The sequence below is a fragment of the Chlamydotis macqueenii genome, chromosome 5 (genome assembly GCF_036417535.1).
Source record: "Chlamydotis macqueenii isolate bChlMac1 chromosome 5, bChlMac1.mat, whole genome shotgun sequence".
Lineage (NCBI taxonomy): Eukaryota > Metazoa > Chordata > Aves > Otidiformes > Otididae > Chlamydotis > Chlamydotis macqueenii.
In genome coordinates, this window is record NC_141560.1 from 49,844,769 (window position 1) to 49,862,837 (window position 18,069).

At 39.7% G+C, this 18,069-nt stretch overlaps 1 protein-coding gene across 2 annotated transcripts in view; it reads right to left on the minus strand.

Annotated features, from left to right (window-relative positions):
- The window catches only part of PTPN5 (protein tyrosine phosphatase non-receptor type 5), an 89,545-nt gene that overhangs the window by 8,981 nt on the left and 62,495 nt on the right, over window positions 1-18,069 (minus strand). The window contains exons 8-13 of one of the 2 annotated variants that reach the window (XM_086748560.1): window positions 16,148-16,337; window positions 12,984-13,068; window positions 7,941-8,020; window positions 7,320-7,457; window positions 3,977-4,087; window positions 207-367 (exon numbers count right to left, since the gene is read on the minus strand). In XM_086748560.1, the coding sequence (XP_086604686.1) occupies window positions 207-367; window positions 3,977-4,087; window positions 7,320-7,457; window positions 7,941-8,020; window positions 12,984-13,068; window positions 16,148-16,337 (765 nt within the window). The remainder of the gene's footprint in view (window positions 1-206; window positions 368-3,976; window positions 4,088-7,319; window positions 7,458-7,940; window positions 8,021-12,983; window positions 13,069-16,147; window positions 16,338-18,069) is intronic. The other variant, XM_086748561.1, reaches the window with a different exon arrangement.

The window sequence follows — 18,069 nt, forward strand, 5'->3', positions numbered from 1 at the left end:
GCTTCCATGTTCAGCTCAGTCTGTGTCTGAATGCAATGCTTAGTAACAGAAAACTATTGGCATTAAATTTTAGAAGTTCTAAGCATATTTCCGAAGCAGTTGAGCAAGATCTCCCTCATGAGTGTCTGACGGCCAGTACAACAGCATCTGCACCTTGCCACTCTATGCGAAGAAGCCCTTAGAAGTCTGTTATAACATTTATTTACCTGCAGTGAACAATCACTGGGGCATTCTTCTCTTCTGCACTCTGCATTGCCTCTTCCACTTCCAGTACTAGCTGTAATAGAGGAGGAGCTTGATCTGGTGTCTTCTGGTCTGGCCAAGACGTGTACCAGTAATGTTTCAGGTTTCTGACTTCTTCTCCTTTCTGCAATCCAGTTAAGACAAACACCAGAAAGTTTTAAAAGAGCTTCTGATTGTAAATTGATACTGAAACCTAGCCTTCCCTTTAAGAACGAGATGAGTAAATCAATGCTAAATAGAACACGAGATCCAAATGGCAAGCCACACAACACAAGTCTGGATTTCAAATATCACGTCTGCACTTCAGTAAACTGCCTGAAAAAAATAATTCCCCCACCCTCCCAAGTATGCTGCTCTTTTAGTGCCAAGAGCTGTGTGCAAAACACTCCAGGCAGTCTGTTCCCTCTTGACAGATTCATTCAGCAAAGCCAGAACTGTGCTTGTGACATAATTGCTTTCATAATGCATTTGACAGACAGAGAGCCAGGAGCCATATCGCTGTCTCTGATAGCTAGATAGATAGATGAGGGAGAGAGATGGGAGCTTATTTTTCTATCACTTCTGATAGACAGACTCATATCAGTTTCCTGTCAATTCTCCTCTTCTCTTAGACACGGTGAGAAATTCAGAGACACTATGTAAGGTGAGAATTGTATCTAGCTGCAGTCCAGGGCTTTTCAAGAGACACAAATTCCAATTCTCCCTCTGTCTCAGCACGGCTATGAATATAGCAAACGTGCCATTACCTTTTCTGAGTGCCAAGTAGCACTGTGTGCTTCTGATTCTGTGTGTTCAAAGTGAGATCGTTCTGCCAGATTTCTAAAGGTGCCAAATAGTAACATGGAGCTCAGGGAACCAGCCTTACCCTCTCAGCCATTACATAAGCCAGCTGGCAAAAGGCTAAGAAAATGTCTTGAAAAGGTCCCAGAAATGAAGTGTTAGCTTCCACAACCTTCCCTTAAACACATGGCTGGCTATGTTTAAGAGAGGAGGAAAGAAAGAACAATTTTGTCTCTTTCTAAAGAACCAGGCACAAAAATCTGGTAACAGTTTCCATCATCTATGGTCCTAAGTACCCGTGACTGTCAGTCACTTGATGTTAAAAGTGCTCTGTGGTTATGCCACCTTCCATCCTTCTCTTTGCTTGACAAAGCTTTTGCATAGCTTCAGAGTGAACTAGACCAGGAAAGTGATCTAGTTAATTTTTTTTTTCTTTCTCATGCTGGATTAATTTTCAGATGGATCGATCAAGTTTCCCTCTTTGCTTATGACACAGTCAAGTAAACCCTTGTGTCAGCACACGGGAGATGGCACAAGGGTAAGAACAAGAGAGCCGAACAAAGGGAGGCTGGGCTTCATTTAGTTGCTATTCCAGCTCATACTGGGTTTAAAGTATTAATCGAAGGACAGCCATAGAAACCTTAAGGGTACATTCAGCTCAGTTTAGGAAAAGAGTGTCTTACTACTGTAGCATAGAGCCTGGCTTTAGGTTATTTACCCTTGTGAGTAGATACTCTGGCTAAGAGAGCATAACTAGTTGTCATAAATAGTACTTGAGCTCACTACAGTAAATCAGATAAAATTTCAAAAACGCTCCAAAATATGAACATACACAGTTGCTTTTGAACGTGTGATTCTGCGTGAGCCACAGAAATTATGAACACTGGATTCTTCAGTGGGTTGTGAAAAATTATAATAAAAATGTTGTCAATAATGCTGAGAGGGAAGTAAAAGATAAAAGTCATCTGAAGAAAAACATGAATCACTACATAAAGTCATTCATTTGACAGAAGCAAAGAACAGTCAAAGTTCTATGATGAACTCTGGATGTCCACACTGCTACCAGTTTTACATTTCTGCTTAAAGAACCCTGACTTTTGGGTTCTGTACACTTCTGCTTTGACTTAACTTTGCTTTAACTTTTGACTTGAACTCTATGGGTGCTTCCCTGAGACTGAGAAGACTTGGGAACACCTAGAAGCAACAAGATCTAATTGATGATTTGAAGTTTACCATCATGTATGCTGTAGCTGAGGCTGAGATAATGAATCAGTGGCTAGACAGTGGTAAGTTCGTTTGAGAAAGGAAAACAAGCCTTGCCCTATTGCTTGAGCATTTTCTAAATTCCTAAAGCTTGCCAAATCCAGTCGCCTATTCTGAGAGAAGTATGACAGTCCACCCTGTAAAACATGCAGTAATCATATATTTCTGGTGGTGGTATCATGTATTTCTGACCACTCCTGTTCAAGGGAAAACACGAGTCAACTCATGGCTTCTCTAGTTTCCACTACCAAGTCATTTAACATATGTAAGGTCTGGAGCTGCTATTTGCACTGTACTGTTTTGGATAAATTGTATTTAAGACCCCTGCAAGTCTGCAAGATAGTTGTAAACATTCTTTACTTCCCACTTGTCAGGGAGTGTGATTTTTCTCCTTGCTGCCTTCGCCAAAAGCACGAGTGATGGACTTTCCACACTCTCAATCCAGATACGGGATTTCATTATGCTGGCTTTCTGCCTATTAGTATATGGCTGAAGAGAGCCGAAACTGGTTGGATAAAAGTAGAATTTTTAAGGTTAGAAATAAATTGTGGTGTTATACTGAAGTCGGGGTAGATCTGGTAGATGAAAGATGTATAAAATTTATGTAATTAGACTGTTCTTATTAAAACATGTAGCTTGAGATTATAGTATTAAAAAAAATTAAACTTGTGTTTAAACTCTCCATCCACAAGATGATGCAATGGTTACTGGTATGTAAAACTACACATAGAGTTAGTTGGATAGATACCAATGCTTAGAAATGTAAGCATGGAGAATGTTGTGGTGAAAGTGTTTTTATAAGTCATCAACCATTTCAGTGTCTTGGAGTGGAATGATCCCTTAAAGTATCTTCAAAGTCAGGTCAACTGAACTGCTCAAAAAATAAATTAGCATGGTACCTATTACATGTTGTTCAGCCATAGTGAATTGAAGTGGTGCTAGCACACCACTGACAAGTGCCAAGCAGATCAGCACTCCCCACTACTGAGAGAAACTGAAAACTGATAAGCAAAATTAAAAAGCCTTTTGCTCAGTTCTCAACTCTTCCATTTTTTGTTAGTACCACAAGTGATCTTAGGTATAAATCAGGCTGGTGGGTATCCAGCAACCTGACAGCATCCTAATAATGATCACAAAAAGACAAGAAGCACAACCTAAATATTTCTTAGGGGTCTCCCCATACTACAAAATATGCAAGATGCCCTGCAGGTAAAAGTTCCCTGTTAGTAATCAGTAATCCATTGCCTAAGCCCATGGCCCAAAGAATAAGATCTGCATTCTACAGATCATGATGACAGAGTTTAGCACGTTATTCCACAAGTGCTGTCTGCCTGACTTGCAAAGGCTGGTAAGAAGCTATCCATGAGCTAACATGTCACTCAATGACCAGTCAAGACAGAAGACATGGGTGCAGAATGAGTCACTGGTTTCTTTCACTGAGTGAACCTCGCACTACTACAATTAGCCTGGTAGCTTTCAGATTGTACATATGCAGTCTGAATCTCTGGCTGCTTACTTTACTGTAGTTTTCGCATGTTGGCAAACTGGGCAAAGCTATGATGACTTCAGTAATGAAAAGTGGTATTTGTACAGCAATACACTGCAGAAGATTTCTACACAGCTCTCCATGAACACCTCCATTTAAGGGTTTAGACAGCTAAATTACTGTAAATACATTGGAATGATTTACCTTTAGGGTGATGAGCCTTAAACGATAATCATCTGCTTGTATGACTCTGTTAACTGTGATTTCTATTCCTTCATAGGTGACCTGTTCCTCTGGCCAATATTCTGTGCATTTCTGTGTGTAATATAAAATAAATCTAGTTAAGCAGATATCAAGGGAGGTTCATTTTTACTCCTTTGAAATTGGATATAGCACATACATAGATGAATATGAATGAATGTTGTTTCTATAATAAGTACAAGTTTTCACCTTCTAAAAGGGACTACATTTCAGGTGATTTTTGCTGCATTCATAATAGCCTGATTGCGTGATTAAAAATGCACAAATCAAGTAATGACTAACCAATACTTTTAAATACACACATCCTTATTTATCTTTATGCAACTGATGTGCATTTTGAAGGTTCATTAGAAAGGCCAGTGGCTATGTGCCTGTGTTTTCAGATTAAGATACTGATTAGTATAATAAACACTAGCTACCAATATTTCTGTGGTGTGTATACACTGACATGGAAATACAAAATACATCTTCTCCATTTTTATATTTATTATATTTTTAAGATGATCATTTGCACAGGTTTTTGCACAAAAGAACATGATTGGGGATGTTTTGGGAATTAGATTATGTACCAAAAAACACTTCAAACGAACACTGAGAATCTTTCAAAGCTAAGGAACAAGAAGGAAGCAATACCTGTGAGAGTTATTAGACTACTAAATTTGATTTTGCCAAAAACCAGTCAGAGATGCAGCCAGCATGATTAGAGAAGGAGAAATTATAGTCCATTTGCAAACCGACATTGTGGTACTGATACAACAGACAGAAGTAGGTGAGAATTCGTAAGCACTTCTATCCTGGAAGGAGGACTGAAAGAGACTGTGGGTTTTGGCATGTGGTTTCTCTTTAAACTAATCAATATGCAAAGGAAGAGACAAGCACTTCAGCACGGTGCATGAGCTAGTTCATGGACAAGGAATGACGTGAACAAGGCAGGAACTGAGAAAAAGGCTCCCTTGTGATAACGGAAGAAGCAATCTCGTTATCACAGGATAATAATAATCTGCTATTGAATAAATCCAGTTAAAAATGATGCTTGTAAGCTTCCTCTTTTACATAGCTGTACACAATCTTGAAGGAAGTGAGTTAAATCATTTTGCTCTCCTCCACCAAAAATAATTTCACTTCAGGAGAAAGACTAACAACAGAAAAGTATCTTGCAAACTTACTGAGTCAAAATTTTTGTGTGGGAGAATCAGTGTTGTTCCATCTGCATAGTGCATTAGTTAATAACCCACTGGGAATGTGGCCCACTGTGTCTCTGTAAAATTATTTACGTAGATTCCTTTTTTCTTCCTCTCCTCTTAAGCTGCAGAATCCATTGTAAAAATTGTCAAGAGCGCTAGCAGCTATCAATAGCGTAGATGTTGCTCTGCTTAAAGCAGTGGAGTAAGATTGCCCACTCATTTCTGTGGGCTGTTAGTTCAGATTCAAAGTGGCAGGGGGCTGAGGTACAGAGCTTTTAATACTCACATTAGCAAAGTCACTGCACCAAGGAGGAACACAAAGCCTCTGTTACTAGCATCATTGCTGAACAAAGGTTTCGGGTTTGAATCTACGTACTTGTGAGTTCTGTTATTCATATATTAATATATCCGTTATGGAAGAAAGGGGATGAATGCAGGAGACATTTACATGAAAGGGCTTACCTTATATTTATGGCTGAGATTCCTGACACCATTTAATTTTTGACACAAAAGGATAAAAAAAGACTGAGCAGCTCCGTTATGATATATAGGCTCTAGCAAGCTCCAGTTGTATAGCACATTAACACTGTAGCTCTCCCCAAGACTGATACAATTGGGGAAATACTTGGTCAGTGTGGATAAGAGGAAATTCAGATGAAAAGGTTATTTTACATCCCTGTTACAAAACCTTGCTATTAAAACTATAGTGGAAGAACTTATCACCAGGTATGTCATTCAGGACCAGTGTTTCCTCTGCATCATCTTCTTTACATCTCAAAGTCCATAAATTATTCCGGTACACTATGTCATGAAATTTAACAATTTATTTACCATAAATGGGCAACTCTGATCAATAAGCAAGTTATTACTTCAGCGCTGCCTCTCAGAGAGAAGATGCAAGTTTAAAATGTTAGTGCCAACAAAACATTTAGATCAGCAACATACTGTACTTTGCCTTAGCAATGCTTTGAAAGTATGGCTGTAATAACTGACCATTTTTAACTTCAAAAGCATAATTCTGTGTCTGTCTTGTTCACGTCTTTTTTCACTAAAGTCCAAGGTTAAATTTATTTACTTCACAACCAAAGGTTTGTGCACAGATATAATTATGGGCACTAAGCTTTCAGCTGACAGCTAAGCCATTATCACTGTGTGTGTGATGGAGGTATGCCCATATTTGTGGGCTTCTAAGTGTCTAAAGCCTCTCCTCCAAAGGAAGTTCTCTCACCTGAATTACTAATGGGTTCTCAGGGACAAGCTTTGACAAACACTGCTGCTGCAGCTTAAGAAACACCATTTGGATCTCTCCACTACACCTTGCTGCCAGTGGTGAGGGGGGATGCAGAGCCCAACACACGCTCAGACCACTTTCTCACATGTTACATTGCAAATAAAGGCAGACCTAAGCTCAGCTACCTGTCTGCAGGTTCTTGCAAGTCTGCTAGGGAGCAAATATTCCCCAGTACAGCTGGAGGGCAGCAGTATTTTAAACTACAAACAAAAATCACATTAGGTGGATTAGCTGAAACACCATGACAGTTTAATTTCTGGAAGTAGGCAGTGAATAGAAAATTTCAGCATCTTAATTTCAATATTTCAAAAGCATTCCTAGGTGCATTCAGGAAAAGGTCCTCCATATCCAAGTCAGCTGTAGTTGATTATGGCAACTAGCATCTTTTGTAAGTCAGAGGCAGCTTCAATGAAATGTGGATATAGACACTGAATCATAATAAAAGCAAGATAAAGCAGCACCAACTCTGTTGCTTATTTAACCTTAGTAGTTATGGGGTACTATAGTTTTTTATGTGTTTAGAGAGAACTTGAACGACTGTCTGCAAATAGAGCTGGGTTTGGAGAGTTTTCAGGTCAGCTGGGAGAGGAAAAATAGCAAAACCAGCAGCAGGCTAAGTCAGAGAGCAAAACAAGGCTTATTGTAAACTGGACTGAAAGAGAAGCTCACATCTTCTCTGAACCTGAAAAATTTAATGCTGGCTCTGATTGCTCAGGACACTGAACCAACTTCTGGTCGCTGGCTTAGCATCTATGCTGAAAATATCTGCTAGAGTACATATAAAAATACAGGCTATATGTAACACCATTACCTCATTCATCTCTTCTATATTGGTAATCATGACAATGATGGGAGAACGCTCCTGCCACACCATTCTCCAGAAATCACTGACAGTATTAACTATCGGTCCCTGAGTAGCAATATACACCTTTTCCTCTCCTCCATAGCCCTGCCAACAAAACGAGAGATCAATTTTAACAGGGATGACCATCACAACCTTGAAGGTTCCATCTTTAAAACAGAGAGCTACCACTGGGTGGAATAGTGACTCCATGGCATCAGCTCTTCCCCTTCCTATCTCTCTCCTGCACATCTGTACATCGAGTAAAAGCACAACATGGACTCACATAATTCCAGCAATGAGTGTCCAACAGCCTTGAGGTGACTCTGGCTAGGCCAAGAGCCCTATTCAGGCTTATCATTCAGGCCAGCTGACAAGCAATTTGCATCAAGAAGTGCAGAAGTGTGTTTTTGTCTGGTCGGAACCTGTACAGTTGCACTTTGAGATTTGGTTTCCAGTTAACATAAGCAGGAGAGAAGAGCAACCAGTTCAGCTAGGATGCCTTTAAAAGCCAGTGGATGTTGCCATTCTGTTTACATTAACAGTGGCTGATAGAGGCTAGGCAGACGCATCGCACTCTTGAGCTCTTACCCTGATGTAGTTAGCATTGATGTAAGAGCTAAGGGGGTCGTCCTGATCAGCTGAGGTAAGGCACACTCTGCTGTGAGGATCTGAAAGGTGTAAAGACATAAGTAGTAGTTTATCACTTGCTCAGAGGAGAGAAAGAGACACAAGATTATTTTGTACAGCGAGACATTTATGTGCATTCATGGCGATCACAACAGATGTGAGTGGCCTTGGAGACCTCCCCTGTTAAAACATTCCCATTAAAAAAAGGGAAAGGGTGGTTGGGGTAATTTGGCTTCTTCCGATAGTTTTACTCACTCTTTGAAGCCTGCTTAATTCTTCCTGTTGGAGAGTCAGTTTCCCAGAGTGACTCTGGAGAAGCAGTTTTCTACTCCAGGAAATTATTTCTTAATTTGTTAGGTTAACAGACTCATTCTGTCTTGTAAGACATTAGAATATTGTTTGTGAAATGACAACAAACAGCTTTTCTCCCAAACCATAAACACACATTCCTTGCACACAGGCAAGCCAGATGACAGTAACCCCTTCCCTGTTTTGTCTTGCAGTGAACTAAACTCCAAGAGGTGCTATTAACAAATACAACTGTTAAAGAGAAATAAAAGAATATTAACAGTCTCTTGTACTTTGTTTAAGTCTCTTCAGTACTTAAAACTCCCTCATTGGAGTCGTTTATGAGGCATTATTCTTGTTTTAATAAGACGGCAAATGAAAACATGATTCCACCAGAGAAGCTCAGTTCAATTCCCACTGAAGTCAATGGGAGCTGTTCCACTGACTTCAACGCAAGCTGACACAGGCCCACATTCATCCACTTTCACCAGTACTATGCAGTTTGTTATCATCGAGAAGAAACATCCTCCTGACAGAGGCCTCAGTAAACAGAAACAACACAGATCACCAGGAGAATATTAAAAACAAACCACAGATGCCTTCTTCCTAAAAAAAAAAAAAATCCAGCCTGCTTAGAAACCAAATAAAAATATGCAAAAATAGTGTGATATTTGGTAAAGCACAAAGGACTAAGCACACAGTAATTTCTACTACAAACACAGATCCAGCATGAAATGCTGTCCTCAGACAGAATGGATTCATGTTATCTGTTATGTGCTAACATAATCACAATCTGCAAAGCCAAGATATTAACAAAGATACTGGTTTATAGCACAGAAGTACTGAAACCAGCGAGTTCTTCTGTAATAGCATCCTCCTCAGCCTTGCTCACCTCTCTAGTGCTGGGGAGATGGTGAGATAAGAGATAAAAATCCGCTTTTTAATCAGTAATTCTGATAATCTTTTTAATGGTGTGACATGTTGCAGGCTACATTGGTTGCCAGATGTTTATTCAAATGTCACTGAACTGGGTAGTTAGACCCCTTGCATGGAGTCAGTTTGCCTGGATTTTATGCAGTCATCCCTGGAGTGTGCTGAACTTTGAGTAACGATTACGTGACTTTTCCCTACTAATAACAGTAATAATACTATGTTGTCCATCTCATTGTGGGTCTTTGGGGAGAAATAAAACTGATCTAAAGCACTCTATCAACAGGTGCCACAGACTGTTAAGCATGGGCTTCCTTTAGTATTCTTCACCTGCAGCAGAATTTGAGTTACTTTTCACTGTGGACTTTTTTATTGCTGTATCCACAAATATTAAAATATTATTCAGAATATGCTTTTACTTTAAATTATAATACTTGGCTTGTGATTCTTCTGTTAACGTAATATTTACATTTGTTAAGGTAGTATTCTTAGTGAAGTTTCAACCTTATTTCATATGAGAGGACTATTAACACATTGTTGACACAAGCATATGCACTGTTTTGCAGAAGTGTAATCAAAGCTGAACTGCATCTATTAGAAATATACAAACAGGATGAACTCCTTTAAAAAAAATCCTAACAAGACTTTTATGTAAGACTTTGCAGTATGTATTTCAAATTCGCGACAAAGAAGCATTTAAGCAAAATAAAATTCTGCCCTTAATGAAAACAGTTCTCCCAGGACAAAACCAGTGCACAGCCCAGGTTCAAGAAGACAACATGCCTTTAAAAATGCAGTAGTAGTCTGTATCTTTAAGAAACCAAATGGTATGTCAGCTGGTTTTTCCACAGTCTCTTTTATGGCCATTTTGTGTTGTCTGACATTTTAGAGGAACTCGCTAAGCTTAACTGAAATGTTTTGCATAACTTAAAAGGCTGTAAAAGGAATAGAGCTATGTAGAAATTTTAAAAGCCTGTCTAGACATTACTCTTGAGAAAAGGATTCCATGAGATTGATATACAACACGCCCCAATAAGTTCTTGCCACCTCTCGAATTGTGTAAAAAGATCCTTTTCTATATACTCAAAAAGAGCCTCCAAACATCTTAGGGAAAAGTTATTTTCCAAGAAATGCCATAGGACTCATCCCCAGAAGAGGACTGTCTGCAAACAATTTTGTAGTTATGAAATACCCAAACCAACCTCCTTAGCTTGGCATTTCCCCAAAACACCCTTCTGCCATCAAAAAGCTACCTTCTAAGCCATTTTACTACCAACAGCAAAACCAAAGAATCTGCAAAAAGAATTTACTACAAAAGAAATACAAATGAGATTAATTACAGACGTATCATGTTTCTCACTACAATCAACTCTAGGATTGCAAGTAACTGATCATTACGTTAAGGGACTACTTACCTTTTAATGATAACTGCCTACATTGCTTCTGGCGATGCAGCTGGTGAGGGAATTTTAGTTACTTTTTCAGTCCAGATTTTGCGTTTGACTCTTCCCTATGATAATCAGTTGTCTGGGTCTACTCTACTGCAGCTTGTTCAGCAGTTCCTGCCATTACTGCTTTCTGCAGCTAGAACTTGGAGGAAGGCTAGGTAGATACTCAAGGCAGCATAGGCTACATTTGGTCAGCTTGGAAATGAAAAAGACAGTGGATGGTCAAAGCCTGAAAAGGACTGGACTCTCCCTCATCTTGCCTCCGCTTCCCTCTCCTACTTTGTGCATGGATAGTTTACTGGGATCCTTGGCTTTGAAGCACAAAGGGGATGTTTAGCTCTCCTTGCTAGTCTCTTCATTACCAGCACCAAGCCCTTGGAAATGGAGGTAGCTGGATAAAAGTGAACAGTCAGCTCTCTTCTTAACTCAGCAATATCAAGACATCCTTTGGTCACACAGCCAGGGACAAAGTTGCACAGAGGTTACTAGTTTTGGTATTCATTCAGAAAAAATATCCAGATAATAATGAGCTTGGAATCAGCTTGTTAATCCTTGGAGGTACAGAATCACAGAAGCATTTCAGTTGGAAAAGATCTTTAAGATCATCAAGTCCAACTGTAAACCTAACACTGCCAAGTACACCTCACTACACCATGTCCCTAAGCACCACTTCTACACATTTTTTAAATACCTCCAGGGCTGGTGACTCATCCACACTTCTCCGGGCAGCCTGTTCCAGTGCCTGACAAATCTTTCAGTGAAGAAATTTTCCCTAATATCCAATGTAAACCTTCCCTGGCACAATCCGAGGCCATTTCCTCCTATCCTATCGCTTGTTACTCGGGAGAAGAGTGCAACACTGACCTCTACAAACTCCTTTCAGGCAGCTGTAGAGAGTGATAAGGTCTCCCCTCAGCCTCCTCTTCTCCAGACTAAACAATCCCAGTTCCCTCAGCCACTCCTCATAAGACTTGATCTTCATTGTTCTTCCCTGGATGGGCTCCAGCACCTCAATATCTTTCTTGTACCGAGGGGCCCAAAACTGAACACAGTATTTGAGGTGCAGCCTTACCAATGCTGAGTACAGGGAGATGACCACTTCCCTACTCCTGCCCGCCACACTGTTCCTGATACAAACCACAATGCTTGTATCCAAGGGCACACTGCTGGCTCACATTCAGCTGGCTGTTGACCAACACCTCCAAGTCCCTTTCCAGCCACTCTTCCCCAAGTCTGTAGCGTTGCATAGGGTTGTTGTGACCCAAGTGCAGGACCTGGCACTAAGCCTTGTTGAACTTCATACAATTGGCCTTGGCCCATCGATCCAGCCTGTCCAGGTCCCACTGTAGAGCCTTTCTGCCCTCCCACAGATTAACATGCCCGCCCAACTTGGTGTCATTTATATGGTAGACTATTTTCCCTTTCCAGCAAAAATAGTGAATTAATACTTGAACTTCAGTCATTAGCACATAAATTGTGAAACATGTCTGAATGTTTTTACACTGCTGGTGTAAGGCCGAGTGCAAAGTCATCAGAAGAGTTGTGCACACTGGATCACTGGCTGCAGCTGATGGAGCTGTAAGTCTAGATAAAAAAAAATCTCTTCTATAATAATTTCCAATCCACGTTCATTGCCTAAAATGAAAGGTATAGCTGAGGACATTTTTTACTTCTCTGCACTTATCTTTGCTAACCTGACACTGAACCTTTTGGGCTTTGCAAATAGAGCTACTGTGGTTAGTGGAGGCATCTTCCAACAACGGCTTTGAGCAAGAAAGAGGCATGACATCTAATCGTTACCAATTTTCAAAGTAAATTTAAGTATGACATGGGAAACACTTGTAAACACTTGTAAAAATTTGTACCAAAATGTTTCTCAAAACTCCTATACCTGGCTACAAATAAAAATAGTGTATTACAAAATAATAATATTTTTATGTTTGTATTATCAGACCAGCTTCCAATATTCTCAGTTTGCATTTGAGGCATGATTCTGAGAAAAACATCAGTTGGGAAAATATTTATCCTTCTAAAGAGTTTAATCAAATAAACCACTAAGTAACATATGAATAAACACACCAAGTTCTTGGGTGGAATTTTTAAGCAACAACAAATGATGAAATTCTAATAACTTAAGTGCTGCTGATGTTCAGTGAATCCTAGGTTCTCCATGCTCTGTACCTCTTTTGAAATTTCACTTATGCTTTGAAGCCATGTTACTGCTCATAAGTATGGCCTTTGGACAATACATGGTAGTGACAGCACACTTGATGCATTCTGGAAAGGAACTGCCAAATAAACCACCTTGCCTCAATGACTTAAAAAGTAGGAAACTTACTTGGGAGAATTGTTTTGTAGCGATTTTTACGCACTAAGCCTGGAATATCATATTCCTTTGGATCCACAAAGTTCATTGGAATTTCCTGTTAAAAAACAAACAAACAAAACACCACAAAAACCACAAAACACAGTAGGTAGTATTATTAGATCCACAAGAGGAATAAAAAAAATCAAGCCAATTACGTCCTGCCTGTGAGGGAAGCAAAGTGATGAAGTCAACTGAAACATATGGTACAGTACTTCTAGCAATTTACCACCAGAATATGATTGATGTTTCCTTTTACTGTCACTGGCTTTCTATTCTGAAATCCTTAATATGAAAAGGCTCATAGTGACTAATTCATCGAGTAACATGCGCAACAGCATTATGTTAGCTCCTAATATTATTAGACCTGAACTGCAAGTGTAGGCACGGAACTAAGCAAAATATGGTACGTAAGATACTCTGCTCCAAAAGCAATGGACAGGCATCATCCTTTCTGACTCACACTCCTCCTTCCTCTCTGAGGGTGGAAGGAAATAATTTGCTAGTGACTCTCACCAGCAACAAATTATGACACACATTATGGTAGGTTGGTGTAGTGACCTGACTCTATGGAGCTGGGGACTGTCACTCTTTTTGCTCACTACCCTTTAAAGCTCCATGGGCAAGGACAGCAAACAGGTGTTCACAAATTACCTGCTCTCTACACTACTGATCCAAAGAATATACAAAGATGTAGGAGTTTCTTATTCTCCACTACTCATCTCCTGCAAGTAAGTGGCCAACGCCAGGCAGGAACAAACAGGAACCTTCCACCAACCAGAGTCAGTGGGCATGTGATGGGATGGATGTGTCAGCCAGGCTCAGCAGAGAAAAGGCTCACAGGAGCCTGGAAGCACAGCTGGTCATCTCCGCCACTGTATACTGGATTTGAGAGGCCAATACTGGACATACTGGTAATGGGAGTCAGGGCTGAGTAAGACAAGCCTCACTCTGGGAAGAAATTAAGATGAACAGAGCTATGGACTACGTTAAACTCTTTAGAAGAGATTTAGAAGACTGACTATCTGTATTCTGCCACTTACATAGCACTGAGTGTACTGTTGGGCTTAACCAGAGGTAATTAATGATAAAAACATTTTCTTGAAGTAATTTCCTACCAATCTGGTGACCTGCATGGGAACTAAACCTTCATGTTTTGCTCAATTGCTATTTGGTATTTAGTCATCCAAAACTCTTCCTGAGCCAAGCTCCATGGTCTGTCTTTGGGACTTACTCATTTGCTGCTCAAGCAAATTCTTGGTGAAATCAACAGGACTTCTGCCTGAGTGAAAACTCTAATTCTTGTAAGAATTTCAGGACTTAGCCCTGCAAGTGACATCCCTTCTGACCTCTCTTCCAAAATGAAACACAGCTGCTTGTTTCATTGTGGATCTGGACTCTGAAAACCACGTAGGTTAACATATTGAAAATACATGATACAGAGCTAGCTGGTGGTAACTGTTTCATTTAAAAAAAATAACCAAATTAGTTTACAATTTTTAATTACAAAAATGACATTTTGATTACATGGCATTTTTATCCACACTTTTTCAGTTTTCATTAAAGAATGAAAATTACTTTGGATAGTTTGGCTGTTGAAGGATTTTTCTGAACACCAGCAAAACCAATTTAAAATCTCTGAGAGAAATGAAGCATACGTCTTCCTACTTCTAAACTTATTTTCTTTGCTTGAAAGCTACAGTGCACCTCAGAGACTGATTAAACTGTATGTGGACTTGTTCAGCATTCAATTCAGATACTCACTAAGTGAACATTTCCTCCCTAGAACAGCAATAGATGCTTTACTTTAAAAGAATCAGAGTTTGTCTAGACAAAAGCTGCTTTTCTTCAACTTGCACAGCACTAAGTGCATTAAAGACCACAGATATCTAGCGGTCTGTTTTAAAACAGAAGTCCAGACTATTTCACCTCCCCTTGTGCTTGTAAAGTGAAAAAAATATCCCCGAAATTGCACAGGGAGGGAGGACAGCAAATGATACTTAGAGTGTTACTCCTGCCCTTTCAGACCCTTGCAGGTCATAAAGAGGACAGGCTGAAAAGGCTGTTACGTTGCAAAACATCGTCTTCTTCCTGTTCTGATGAGATTCCATGCTTAAGAGAACATTTGACTTGGCAGCACTAACTTCAATAGCTCTTGATCACGCACTCTGAAATACTCCAGCATGCAAAGACTGTGCCCTGGTTATCTCCCATCCTGTGCAGAAATGCACAACTCTGCCTAGCAGACATAATGCATACAGCACAGCCACTGCAGCATTTGGTATATTTTTTTTGCCAGATACAATAAACGTGATAATGCCTATCACACGGACACGCAAGCAGTTAAGGAAGAGACTCACAGAACAAAAAGATCTAAAAAGACAGTGTACTCACTATACCAAAATGTATCTGGCCTTTATCCTAAACTACTTAGAAATCCATTTTTCAACTGCTTGTTTCATCTGTGTACATATATTTTTTCCCAAAGCAAGGCAAAGAATTATTTCTCCCAAATTAACAGTGGATATAGTGAGTCAAGGAAACATACTTCAGAATCTAAAAGTAACTGACAGACCAGCTTACAACTAGTACATAACTTTTGTGCAGATAAAAGGCCCCAGGAAAACATACTTTCTATGGCTCCTGTTGACTCACAGAGTCATTCTGCGCTTTGGTTATCTGGAGAACATTCAGGCTTGGAAAGTAGCTCGTGCCAAGCACTCCAACAGCAAAGAGCCCGCACTTGGACTAATGTCATCCCTAGGGCAACTCCAGACATATCGCAAGAAGTTATGACTACAGCAAACTTGGCTTTTCTTCTGTACTCTAATGAAGAAGTTTGATTTGTTAAAAAGTTGCATGTTGACAGAAAAAAAAAAAAAGATTTGTCAAAACAAAGGGGTTTTATTGTTGTCAGAACCAATTCTCTAGTTTTAAAGTGATAGTATCACTGAAAGCTTTCAGACATTGTCATTTCAAGGGATGACGAATTTCAGAATTGCATTAAATGCTTCACTGATGGAAGGGGAGTTGCATGTAATAATTTTACACTTGCAGAATATAATAGCAAGGTTCACAGAAGACAAAGAACATCCCACTTTTCTGATGCTCCTAGAAGAGAGAGGTCAGATACTCACAAAGAACTCTGCCTGGAGTATGAAAGGGTCCAGCGCTTTCTTGTGCAATTCCTCTTCAGTAAGGATGTTTGATGCCGTCTGGAGGTACTCTTGGGCTGACTGTTCCCGTGGTGACATGACATAGCCAAAACCTTGCTCAGAACAGCCTGGGGTACACATATCCAGTGTGAGTGAAACATTCGAACCTCTCCTGCAAAACAGAGCAATCAAAGTTTGCTTACAACAGAACAGACTGACCCATCATTGTCAGCAATGGACACAGTCCCACTGACAGACAAACAGCAACTTCAGAAAAGCACCCAGTTGGTTCTGCTGTGTACATTTTGGTCACTGACTATGAAAAACGGATGATGCTTCTTGTGTAGACAAGACCAGAAAATGATTTTGCACACTGGAATACGAAGGCCAACACTTTCGAAGTGTTGTCTGTAGTGAGGCAACTGTATACTTTGCCACCTAAAGAGAAGGGACTTGCTTGTCAAAGATGCTGAGCAGGCAACAGCAGGAAAGTTTTCATACTTGTGTAAATCACACCATATTTCTGGATGCCTAAATATGGACTGACATTTTATATACCATAGGTGAAAATCTTGGTATTAGTTTTTGTCAGGCCAGATCCTACTGAATAACCATTTATTAGTAGCACAGACAACATCAGTGGGGTAAGATCCTGGGGTAAACACTACCAATTCAACATTAATAAAGACATGAGAAGCCAACAATTACAGTCAATAATTTTTCTGTCTGAAAAACTTTCTTTCCACAACAGTCCACCATGAGATGGGTAAAATGAAGGTCCTAACATTTTAACAGTTATATTAAAAACAGAGATGCTGTTGAGTGTAGTGTTTTGAGTGGCTCTAATTTAAGTTAGCCACACAACAAGACAAAAAGTCAAAATGGCTGCATTGTTTATTGAACGCAGTTTTAAAGCATTTCTGAGCTTCTATCAGTCTCACATACCACAGACAGAAGTAAGATTCAAATGCCATCAGTGAATCTATATTTAAATACCTTTAACATAATAATAAAATCACACAATATGATGATTACCAGGTGTAATGTTCTACACATTCACACAGTAAAGCTATTTTTGATGACTCTCAACTGGCAAAATCTAGTTAGGTGGTGTTTTTGCAGGAGCTGTTGAAAAACCACGTAAACATGTAGGCATGACCAGCTCACAGAGAAGACAGTAGAAGTTGTTACTTGGATCACAGCCCTTTCCTGGATTCAGGAGTTCTTCCAAAAAAATGCACAGCCAGCCTCCTGCTATGATTCACAGTCATGGGGAAATGATTTTGGATGAAACATGATCACTAATGGTAGACAAATGAATCTTTAGTGACACCTTTCAAAAGATTTTGACCATACCCTCCTGTGTGCTATTAAATAGCTACTACAGTCCTCTCCAGAAACAGCTGCAACTGGTTTTTGGTTCTTCTAAGGTAGAAGAGGCTACATACATGAAGATACTAATAGTTCTTCTGCATGAGCAAATGAGATTGTTTCTTCTTAAGAGTGACGTTTAGTGCTGTTTGAATTTTACTAGTGACTACCCTTCTAATGGTATAGGTGGTTAAAGAACGTGAGGGAAGTAAGATGGAGAAGCAGAATGGATGCAAAAGAGGGATAGGTACATAATTCAGTACAACCCAGACAAAGGAAGAGTGACCAATGCTTGATGTAAGTGAAATCTGTCAGAGCACAGCTCAAACCTGAAATGATGTCTGGCTTCTCAAGCACAGATGTATGTTGAAAACAAGTTTATTTTACATCTTAAGTGTACATGATCTACCTAGTTTGAGAACTTAAGCAATTGTTCTACTTTGACAGTTTTTTAATTGTAGTTTATTACTTGAACCTATTGACATTCCCCAACTGATATTCTCCAGTTCTCTGGAAACAGCGAATATCTTTCC